The sequence below is a fragment of the Xyrauchen texanus genome, chromosome 10 (genome assembly GCF_025860055.1).
Source record: "Xyrauchen texanus isolate HMW12.3.18 chromosome 10, RBS_HiC_50CHRs, whole genome shotgun sequence".
Classification (NCBI taxonomy): Eukaryota; Metazoa; Chordata; class Actinopteri; order Cypriniformes; family Catostomidae; genus Xyrauchen; species Xyrauchen texanus.
The window spans coordinates 29,874,444-29,886,660 of record NC_068285.1 but is presented as its reverse complement, the minus strand read 5'-3'; the positions used below and the strand labels follow the sequence as shown (position 1 = coordinate 29,886,660).

Sequence of the window (12,217 nt, the reverse complement as noted above, 5' to 3'; positions counted from 1 at the left end):
TGCATAGCCACTTATTCAGCCCTTGGACAGACCTTGCTTTCTACGGGAAGGCGTTCCCCTACAGCAAGTGTCCAGACTGGGCTGGGGCACCGTATGCAACGGTCATGCAGCCACCGGTTCCTGGTCAGGATCGCGAATGGGTTGGCAGATCTACTGCCTAGAGTTGCTGGCTGGTCTACTCGCACTGCGGAGGCTATTGCCATTGATCCAGGGAAAATGTGTGTTGGTCCGGTCCGACAACACAGCGACAGTTGCATATGTAATCGCCAAGGCAGCGTACGCTCTTGTCGCATGTCGCAACTCGCCAACCATCTCCTCCTCTGGAGTCAGCAGCAGCTGAGTTCGCTGTGGGCCACTCATATCCCAGACAGCCTCAACGCCACAGTGGACACACTGTCGTGGCAAGCAACACTAAACGGAGAGTGGAGACTGCACCCCCAGGGCTTTAGACGCCCTGAGCAGCTCTTTACCCCCTCCCCTGAGGCAAAAACTTTCGCTTTTACACCCAGTCGAGTTCACAAAGTTGTGGATGTCCTTCCTTCCAAACCCTATGGTTCGACCTCGGTGGAGGCATCTACTATGCCCTGTACAGGGATAGGTGCTCCACAGGTGCCCATTACTCCGGTAACCCCTGTGATTTATATTCCGCGGTACAGTCTCCCTGCCCCCGGTCACAGTGTTTGTAGAGTCCCCCCCTTTCATGGCTGGACCTATCACTACGCCTTTTCCATGTGCGGCTGTTGAGCCTATGTGTTTTATTGTCACATGTTGACCTCCCCTTTTGGGCAGGATGTAGTCTCTGCTGTGTCTTTTCCCCCTGTAAGAATAGGAAAGGAAAATAACACATTCCCTGACGCGTATGATAGCGTTAGATGGCCCCAGCCGAATCTAACACTCTGTGGACAGAAAACATAGAGAGAAATGGCCGCTGCTGGCGTGGCCTGCTCCCATGCTAGTCATGTCACTTCTCCCCCTCAGGGATGTGGGAAATGCATGACATCTTTTGGGGCATTGGGGGAGGTTACGTGCAGTCTGATGCACCTGCTATTGCGCATGCAGCAGCCTGCATGCACCTGCCTCAGCACTTCATGTAACACGGTTCAGCTGTTGTGGCGTTTTGCTATAGGTACCACTAGTGTCACTACATCGACACAACGTTGAGTGAGTGACAGAAGAGGAACGTCATGGTTACTGTCGTAACCTCTGTTACCTGATGGAGGGAACGAGACGTTGTGTCCCTTCTTGCCACAACACTGTACTAACCGCTGAAATGGCCGGACCTTATCTCCGCTCCTCAGCACAAAACCTGAATGGAGTGGCAACTCCTTTTATACCCGTATGGGAGTGGCATCAAATTCCACTCGGCAATATTCATTGGCCTTTTATTAAAGAATGGAAGGTGTTCGGGGATCTCAAGAGCGACACCTATTGTCACTACATCGACACAACTTCTCTTTCCCTCCATCAGGGAACGGAGGTTACGACAGTAACAATGACATTTTTACCATCATGGCTTTAAAAAATAAGTCGGATGATTAATTTTTTTTACATATCTTATGTTTGCCCCAAGTGAAGGAGTTCAAGTACCTCGGGGTTTTGTTCACGAGTGAGGGGACAATGGAGCGGGAGGTTGGCCGGAGAATCGGGGCAGCGGGGGCGGTATTGCACTCGCTCTATCGCACCGTTGTCACGAAAAGAGAGCTGAGCCGGAAGGCAAAGCTCTCGATCTACCGGTCAATTTTTGTTCCTACCTGTTAGGTTTATGGACTAGTTTTGGCCACTAGAGGCCCTCATTGCATTTCATTTCAGTTTCCCGCCTTTGTATCATGTGTCATTGTTTTCACCTGTGCCTCATTTTTTGTGAGTGTATTTAAGTGGCTCTGTTTCTCTGTTCTTTGCTCAGTGTTTGTTATGTTGAGACCAACACCTCTAGGCTTCTGTTGTTTTGAGGACTCTTTGTTACCCTTGGAGGTTTCTAAACTTTGTTTTGATTTTTGCAAGACCTTTGGAACATTTGGGATCTTCTGTTGGTAACTATTTCATATTTTTTCCCCTACTGACTTTTTGGGACATTTTTGGAGTTTTCAGTTTGGATTAACTTTTTGTGTTTTTTGTGGAATTAAATTCTGGTCTAATTAAAAGACATTGAGTGCATTCCCTGACTGAGCTCTCATTTCTGCAACTGGGTCCACATTCCCCATTTTCCCGGAGCTCAGTTCCCTTGACCTTGCGTCACCCACGATAGTCTGACACTACCCTCACCTATGGTCATGAAGGCTGGGTCATGACCGAAAGAACTAGGTCGCGAGTTCAAGCGGCCGAAATGGGCTTCCCCAGAAGGGTGGCGGGCTTCACCCTTAGAGATAGGGTGAGGAGCTCAGTCATCCGTGAGGAGCTTGGAGTAGAGCCGCTGCTCCATTGCGTCAAAAGTAGTCAGTTGAGGTGGTTTGGGCATCTGGTAAGGATGCCCCCTGGCCGCCTCCCTAGGGAGGTGTTTCAGGCACGTCCAGCTGGGAGGACGCCTCGGGGAAGACCCAGGATTAGGTGGAGAGATTACATCTCCACACTGGCCCGGAAACTCCTCGGGGTCCCCCAGTCACAGCTGGTAAATGTGGCTCGGGATAGGGAAATTTGGGGCCCCCTGCTGGAGCAGCTGCCCCCGTGACCTGACTTTGGATAAGCGGTTGAAGATGGATGGATGGATGGATGTTTTTAACACAATGTCCTCCAGGGGCCTGGGTAGCTTAGTGAATAAAAACACTGACTACGGACCCTGGATTCACGAGTTTGAATCCAGGGTGTGCCGAGAGACTCCAGCCAGGTCTCCTAAGCAACCATATTGGCCTTGTGGCTAGGGAGGGGAAATTCACATTGGGTAACCTTATTGTGGTCACTATAATGTGGTTCACTCTCGGTGGGACACGTGGTGAGTAGTGTGTGGATGCCACGGAGAATAGCGTGAAGCCTCTACAACCATTAAGACTCAGCGGTAACGTGCTCAACAAGCCACGTGATAAGATGCACAGATTGATGGTCTCAGACGAAGAGGTAATTGAGATTTGTCATCCGACACCCAGATTGACGTGAGTTTGCCACCACGAGTACTTAGAGCACATTGGGAATAGGGCATTCCAATTTGTGAGAAAAGGGGAGAAAAAAAATAAAAATACAATGTCCCCCAAAAGTTTATCACATTTATAATTTGCAATATAAAATGCATATTAATTAATGTACATATATTAATTCATAAATACATCATGTTAAACTGTCCTGCCATTTACATGTGTTTTTAAGCCAAGAGTTCTGTGGAGGAGATGATGGGTTTTCAGTCAGGATCATAGATTTGGTCACTGAGTTAAAGATTTGATTAATGGCTGAGAGAAAATGTAAAAACTAAAAATGTGGGGATTTCGTGAACTGTGAACACAGAATGTGCAGGGATATTTTAAATGTTGCACAAGACATTAAATCCCATTTAAAATGTTGAACAAGATGTTAAATCCCACTACGCAATTAATTAAGTGCGTTTTTTTCCTGTTATTTTCTACACATTGATAATAGCTGCTACTTAGATACTTGGAAAAGAGCAAGGACAGTAATAGGAGAGTGCCCTCTGTGTCTGCACAATCTTGTGCATGCACACAACTGTGCCTTGGCACGTCCAGTATATTATGCACGTCTTTGCAAGATAAATATACTCGCGCTCGCTCCTCGTTTAGAAGACTTTGTTTGCTCAGTGTAATTTTTGTGCTCTCTTGCTTGATGTTTGCTTGCACTAACGTTATAAATGCAGCACTGGCCCTGATCCGGCAAGTGACAGTTCTAGCAACTGGCCCGAATCTTTCTCACACCATCAGGCAGTACTTATTGTCGAGCCCTGATATATTTATAGTATATACCATATTATTATTATAATCATTATGATAATTTATGCAACACAAATAAATGGAGGCTCAAAGGTAGACAAGCACAGAAGCGAAACTTCTGGTTTCAAGCACCATATCTGAGGCTTTTCACCTAAGAACATTTCACCTAATGATGTTGCTTTTGTAATGTATGGTTACATACTGTATACAGCAATACATACTGAATCTGGAATTAAGCTATGTCAAAATAATGTGAACAAATAGAGTTGCGTTCACAATGCATGTTTCGTGAACCTGCAGATCTGTGTTGAAAATTCATGTAAAACACAAGCTGCTCTGTGGAACTTAACTCAGAGCACTTCCTGAGATGGTCTGAGATCATTTGCAGCATTCTCATAGACAACACTATTCTTGCTAACTGTTTTCATGGGTGGCAGAGCACCACTGTAACTCTGTATACACAGCAAATTAGACACCAGCATCAACAGCTTTAAGATTTTTTTTCTTCAAACACACTACCTTGTGTCTAAAGAAATGTCTTGCATATGTCACTCTGAGACGTCTTACAGGTTGCCCGCCACAGTGGAGGGTGGATGAGCAAAAAAGTACCCGTGCATGAAATATCAGCATTTGGTGGATGTTGATTTCAAACCCAGCTTGCATCAATGATTACATCATAGCGGTTTAATTAAAGTAGGTTGAATTCACAATGCTTTGCTTTCTGAGGGGGGTCATTACTAAGTAAAAGCTTTCAGCACAAAACCAGACTTTATTGAATAACAAAATATACATGACCTCCATTATATTATGCGGCTTGTCCACTTTTACCCTCTCTTTTGAACCAGAGCCAAAGCTGGAATTCACAGGACCAAGGACGTTTTTTATTTTTTTAAACATGGGATACCATTGCTGGTTGCCCTCCCTGAGGACAGCCCTTTCCCATATTAACATATGTCAGATTCCCCCTTTCTTATTCAAGTTAGTTAGGGATATTTCAAGATTGCTTGTTGTCTCAAAGAACAACATGTCTTAGATACTCAAAAACACCTTTATGATACAATTTCACTAGAATTATTTATTTTCTCCAACTACATATGGACACAAAGAATACAGGATAAAGAGTAAGTTTGACTGATCTCTCCAAATCGTTGAAATCACCTGACAAAGTCTTTAGCACTGCAACACCATATCAAATGTCAATTTTGGATCACTGTAATATAATAAGCGAGCGGTGTCTGTGAGCTCTTAAAATGCTCAGATGAAGGAAGGCTCTTATAAACATCACAGTTAAAGCCCCTGACAAATTAGGCACACCTCAGCAGTAAGATTTCATGCAAAATTACGTTGGCAAAACCAGTGGCAATTAACAAGAGAGCATGTTCATTCATTAGCGCAAAAGGGAGTGATTTGTCTGGGAAGGAAAGAGGTCATGCTGTAGGACTGCCAAAGAGCTAATGTCCTCTTAGCTTCTATGAGTCCTGCTGACTAGGACAGCACGATGAACAATACTGGCATGCACCGAGCTTGTGCTTGGCCTGCAAGCCGATCTCCATTTGCGACTGGGGTAGAGTTGACAAATTTGCCATCACATCAGTTAGACAGCACACAGTATGGCAGGCATAGTGGGACCCAGGGTGTGAGGGATAGACATTACGGAAGTTCCAAGAGCACAGGTTGGGTTAGGAAGGGTTAACGGCTTGAGATTCAAGGTCAGAGAGGATATGGATGGAGGCTAGTCCATAAAAATGAAGATATCAAAGCAGAATGGTGAGATGAAGGGACAGATGGTGGGGAGGGGGGTAATGGAAAAGTAGATACAGACCCGATGGTGCTTCCAAGTGCCGCCTCAATGGTCCAGATACAGTGCAAGTTGTGCTCATAAGGCGCTGGGTAACTAGGAGACAGAATCCGGCCCATGGGCTCATCTTTAATCGTTCCTCCACACTCGGCTGGGTAAAGAAAGAGATAAACAAAGGCACCAACCTTCAATGGCAGCACAAAGCTTTGAAGAAAAATGCAGTAATAATTTTACCAAGGACATGAAACAAATACTGTAAACATACAGTGGGGTCCAAAACTCTTGAGACAATGTGCAAATGCTTCCTTTTTATTTTACTGATTTAATATTAATAAATATATTACTATTTACGGTAGATATTAAGATAATATTATATATTATCAGAAAAACAATCAGAGAGAATAGTTGAACTGACAAATTAACATCAATATTTAATATGTTGCATGATTTGAGAATGTTTCTCAAGAAAATATGACCTTTCATACAACAGAGTTAAAATGATCAATTTCACAATTTCAAGTGCCCTAGATATTTTACAAGATATTTAACCTTGTATTTTCAGTGCAGTCTCAGATATTTGGAACCAACTGTATTAAGCTTCTGTATATAGGAAAGTAACTAAGTGAAAAACTCTCAATTCAGGACTTCAATGTAAATGTCTTTCTAGTTAAAAAAAATAAATAAAAATGCCTCATTTCATAACGACAGAAAAAATTCCTTTAAGTGACATCCACTTCCGTAAGACATTCAGCATATGTATCTAAATACCTAAAGCAGGGATGGTACACAGTGTTCTGTGGAGAGTGATACATCATCAGGTTGCAGGGACAAGTACAACTTTCCACTTTAAAACAATACATTCAGCACCGAGCAGAGGTTTATGAGTGATGAGCAGAATAATGTGGCCGTTTATCATCTCTAGGATTGAGCCTTCTGTGGGGAAGGCATATCTCCTTTGGCTAATATCACTGAAGGTGTTGTTAATATCTTCTGCCCCAGACATGGCTATCCATCTTGCATTGGGGCAATGGTGGTGCTGCTGGTGGAGGGCAGTGGGGAACAAATCACTTGTTTGTCAGCAGACAGGGGCCAGTGTGTCTGACAGCTTCCAGTTTCACGGACCAGGAAGCCGTGAGGGTCTTACATTCAACCCCTGCCATTCACCTTATTATCCCTGAGGTCAAATCTGTGCTCCTTTAGATTGTATCCAGTCATGCATACACATACACACACTTTTGACAAGGTCTGGAACACAGTTCATACACAGAATACAGATATACAATGAGTCTCTGCTAAACCCCCACTGTGCATTTCACTTACTAGACCAAACTCTTTGTTTATATCAATATAACATTTATATTGAGAGAGCTCTGATGGTCAGGGTTGTAAAAAGTGCAGTGACACTTAAAAGATGAAGTGTGTATATATATTTTTTATATTTAAATTATTTCTGTTATCCAATCTTAATATGCAGAGACAATTATAAGTATGCCATTCATAGGATGGTTCCCCAAAAAAGTGTAATACTGTGGCTTTGTGGGACTATCAAAACAGTGCTCAATCTGTTTGAGCAGCATCGGCCAGCACGACAGAGCAAAACTGGCTCAACTAATGGCTTGAGTTTGTGGTGTTTGTCTGTTTGTTAATGGAAGATGGGGCATATTCAGGAAATCTGTTTGAAAATATTGTTTTTCCAATTCCATTTGATGATGCTTGTGGAGCAGAATTCACACAAAGCATGGGGTATACTGTGTCAAAATCTTCCTTAATTAAGAGCCAATTAAGTGTCTGGCAATAAACATACTTGAATGGAAGTAAAAAAGTTTCCTTATTTAATCATACTCAAACAGCTGCACAAACTCTCTAATGGAAACAATTTTAAGTGCAATTTCTCAAACAAACAAACAAACAAACAAAAGCTTTCTCACAAATTATCCAAACAAAAATAATGAATTGAAGTCAAATAAATTTGTCACGACTACAGTTATGTAAGGCTTGGACACGCTAGATGTTAAAGGTACTGTAAGCGAAGTGCTGTAGACCCCATGCCCCCTCTTTCCAAAACCCCTTACTCCAAAGGCACATGCACACACATAGACACACTAGAGACTTATTTTGGAGCAGATTGAGGCTGATGGATCCCAATGAGCATTTCGCCGTTTGACCCTGAGTGTTTCGTGGGAGCAGGACACCATACTGGCACTTATACGAACATATGTGCACTATCCTGTGAACACACACAATGACTGACAGGCAGAGAGTCTTCTGATCGGCTAAGCAAAGGATCTGACCGTGGCCCAAGGACATTTTTTTACCCCACTGTTTACCGAGCCTAGGGCTGTTACAGTGACAGGTGTGATATTTCATGGCAACTCTTTCAGTTATTTCTGACAGGTAATAGGGACGTTTTCTGAGTGCCATTTAATCAGAAAATCAAAGTGCCGTATCCTAAAATCAATATTCTAAAACCTGTTACCTGATATTGTTTAATATTAAATTCCTCAGCAGCTGATATTATAGTTGTTTAAAATTTGATTATAGTTTATAGACCATTTGTAGAATGGGTTTGTACTTAAAAATTGCATTCAACATATTGCTTTAGGTCCAAGACTCAAAGTGACACTATAGCCCTATTCGGACAGCAATTGTTTCTCTGGGTGACATATGTAAAAGTATATTTTAAACTCATGCTGGCAGGATGGCAATTAAATCACGAGGGACGAGTGAGACATTTTGTCAATCACATGAATGCTGTTGCGCTTGTTATATGGAAAACTCATCAATCCACAAACTTTGTCCTATGTATTTGCTTATAAATATGTTTGGAATTACGCTAAAGTGAAAATTTAAATGTTAAAGCATGAGGGAACCGTGCTGCGAAACACGGACATTTAAAGTGTATATTTTCACATACGGAGCAAGCCAAAGTTCTTGCAAAGAGCAATTAAATGAATCAAGAAACAGTATGGACGGGGGTGCTGTGAGTCTCCGCAGTGTTATGCATGGCGAGCCATGTGATAATTGTATTTTACAGTGAAACAAATTTTATTGGCTCTTTAAAAAAAAAGTTGTGTTAATATGCTTGTCAGGGTGATTGTATTGGCTTGGATTATTACTATTTATTTTTAAATTTTTAATTAGACAAAAACTTTGCTTTAAGTCATATCTCCCGGTAAAATATGTAACAAGCACTTTGAAGGTCTAAATTACATTGTAAATAATGACAAATATGTTTTATTTTATTTATTTAATTATTTAACTAGCAATTTTGCTATTTGCACTAACAATATTTTTTGCAATCAAAACATCTTTGCAGCAAGTGCAAATATTGTTTAATGCTGCAAATAGTGGCAGATACTATTTACCAGGAACTATTTACTATTTTCAAGGAATGAAAAGGAAAACTGAAAAAGTTTATTTTTATTATTATTATTTATATATTTATTTTGTAGAATGTTACCGAAAACGGGAACAAAGTGATTTTTCAATTGTTCCAGAGTGAAACAATTTCACTTGTAATTTTCTCTCTCTCTCTCTCTCTCTCTCTCTCTCTCTCTCTCTCTCTCTCTCTCTATATATATATATATATATAAAAAGAATTATGAAACCAAAGGCAAAAGGTTTTATCGCAGTACATTTCTGGATCTAAAACACTTCATGTTGCCGAAAAAATGAAATGTGTTCTTTGATCCTGAAGGAAACTGCCGCATCACATATTTTTCCCTAATTGCCCTTTGTGAATGTCACATTTTGTGAATGAAGACCTTTTTAACAACTATGTATAATTGCTACATATACTGTATATGCACAGCTAATCCAGATACATAAACAGAAAACATTATTAGAGGTAAAAAGTATGTTATACAGAGTTATTGCTAGATATGACGCAGATTTGATGCTGGCAGGTTTTGACTGAGAAGCAGATCTGTAATTAAAATTATACTTAACTGTTAATTAACTGTTTTCTTGTTATGATTTCTATGCTAATAAATCAACCACACAAGAAAAAAAAAATAATTCAAAGTTGTTTTGCTTATTTTGGTGTGGCAATTGGTTTATTTTGAACTTGTTTTTCCATACCAGGTTGCTTGTTTCTCTTGGGAGATCTGGCAACACTGCTACTGGGATTTTACCCACCCTTAGCTTAGTGTACTGTCATTTTTAAAAAAACATTATTAACCATTCTTTTAATTTGTTATAAAATCAAACCTTTCTCTCATCAAATCAACCTTTATTTTTTTATGTATTATTATAAGTAATATTAAAGGAAATATTAAGAATGTAGACAGGAAACAGGATGGTAAAAGGCTGAACTGAACCTGGGTCGACCAGAGAACAAAAGTACAGCCATATCGTCATTACACCTCAAGTCACCGGAGGGTGCAGTTTTCTTTTTTTTTTGCACATTTCTGTTTCCACAGACTGTTAGAGTGGAAATAGCCACATTGTGTGGAAAGGGCTATTTACACTTTTTTTCTAATAAGAAGTATGCACATCTTAGAAATGAAATTGAGTATGAGTACAAGTATTCACTTTCAATATTTAGTGAGAACAAAATCCTGAAAATAATAATTTTGTGTAATTGCTCAAGTACTTTCCACCCCTGCTGATGGTCAAAGACAAGCAAACATCACCAATCAAGGCGGTGAAGGTATAATTTCACAAACTTGTTCCAGTCACTTGTTCTAAACACCTTGAGTCTTGTTCAAGAAATGATGCAAATTACACGGTGGCCAATGTTTGCAGTCATGTGAGATCATGTACGTTCCCACAAATGAGTGCGAAGTGGTCAAATGCACCCCAGACTCTCAAGCAATCTTCATATATCCTTGAAGGGTATATTTACAGACACTGAGTCAATTAGTTTGTTACCGCACAGAAAAAAAAAAAACATGTAAGTGCAGAATATAGCCCAGAGGAAAATTGTATGATGTTGATCTTTCATAGCAGAGGAGACTTAAAATTCTTGACATTTGATTGCATACAAAGAAAGAAAGAAACATCATATTCTGCACAGTTGTGATCATTTAAAAAAAAAAAAAAAAATCTCAGAAGTTGATATTTATTTATAACAACTGAACTCTTCCCTCAACTCTTTTTTTTTCCCATAAGACACTATACTATAGTTCTATAATGTCTGGGGACCATTATTGGCCTCTTTTCACATTTCCATTTGCTCATTAATTAATATATGGGTAGCTGATGCATAGTTATGGACATTTTAATCAACATTAAGATTTTAGGTTGAAATTTTAATAATGAATGTGAGGATCTGTACAGTACATCACAATCTCTATTATGTCTCACCATTGTTACCTTTTTGCATTCAATAGTTTGAATTTTTTAAACGGTCCTTTGGTGTGACACATTATAATAATTTTTTAGGTAGGAATATCCACTGTAGTTTCTCGATTAATATTCTCAAAAGCTGCATGCATAATAATTATAAAAGTTTAACAAGGTTTTTAAGACAAGGCAAGGAGGAGGTGTGTTGTTGTGACAATGTAAAATTTTAATCCAACAGAACTCAAACATAACATAAGCTGCAAAACATCTCGGGTTATGACTATAACCCTTGTTCCCTGAGAAGGGAACGAGACACTGCGTCGTTGAAAACGACTCTTTGGGGAACGCTCCTTAGCGTGCGCCTCTGAATTATGAATGAAACTATTCCAATCTTGATTGGTGTTGCGTCATGACGTAACATGTGACGGCATAACCGGATGCATAAAAGTGACGCCGGTACACATACACATTAGCCTAGCGATGAAGCAAGCCGCTCTCAGGCCTTGAGGGGCGTGGCAGGACGACGCAGTGTCTCGCTCCTTCTCAGGGAACAAGGGTTATAGTCATAACCCGAGACGCTCCTTCCGAGGGAACTCGCGACTGCGCCGTTGAAAATCGACTCTTTGGGGAACGAATGCCCACTAGGCCACGCACCAAAAAAAAGGCCTGCCCTAGGGTGAAACTGAACTCAGGCACTCAGCTAGGACGAGAGCACACGTGCGCCAGGCGTACTAGGGAGGTGCAGACTGTAAAACCTGATGAAAGTGTGCGGGGTAGCCCAACCGGCTGCCTCACAGATCTCCTGGAGGGGTACTCCCGATAAGAGAGCCCTAGAGGACGCCATGCCTCTAGTTGAATGAGCCCTCACGGCCAAAGGTGAAGGCAAATTGCGCACCTTGTAGGCCGAGATAATAGCCTGAACAATCCAATTACTAATGGTTTGTTTCGAGGCAGGAGCCCCTTCTTAGGTGACCCAAAACACACTAACAGTTGGTCCGACCTCCTCCAAGAAGAGGACCTCTCGAGGTAAACACTCAAAGCTCTGACAGGGCAGAGCAAATGGAGCCTCTCTTCTTCTGCCGACACATGAGGTGGAGGATAAAAGCCTGCAGGATCAGAGACCGTGCCGTGTTAGACGGCACCTTAGGCACATAGCCAGGTCTCGGTGTAAAATGGCTTTAACTCCGCCAGGGGCAAACTCCAAGCAAGCTGGCGTCACTGCCAGGGCTTGAAGATCACCCACCCTCTTTAGAGAGGTAATAGCTAA

At 41.3% G+C, this 12,217-nt stretch overlaps 1 protein-coding gene across 1 annotated transcript in view; it reads right to left on the bottom strand.

The window, feature by feature from the left end:
* The window catches only part of LOC127650708 (CUB and sushi domain-containing protein 2-like), a 467,844-nt gene that overhangs the window by 123,606 nt on the left and 332,021 nt on the right, over nt 1-12,217 (bottom strand). Inside the window, exon 27 of the mRNA XM_052136305.1 lies at nt 5,689-5,815. Within this exon, the coding sequence (XP_051992265.1) occupies nt 5,689-5,815 (127 nt within the window). The remainder of the gene's footprint in view (nt 1-5,688; nt 5,816-12,217) is intronic.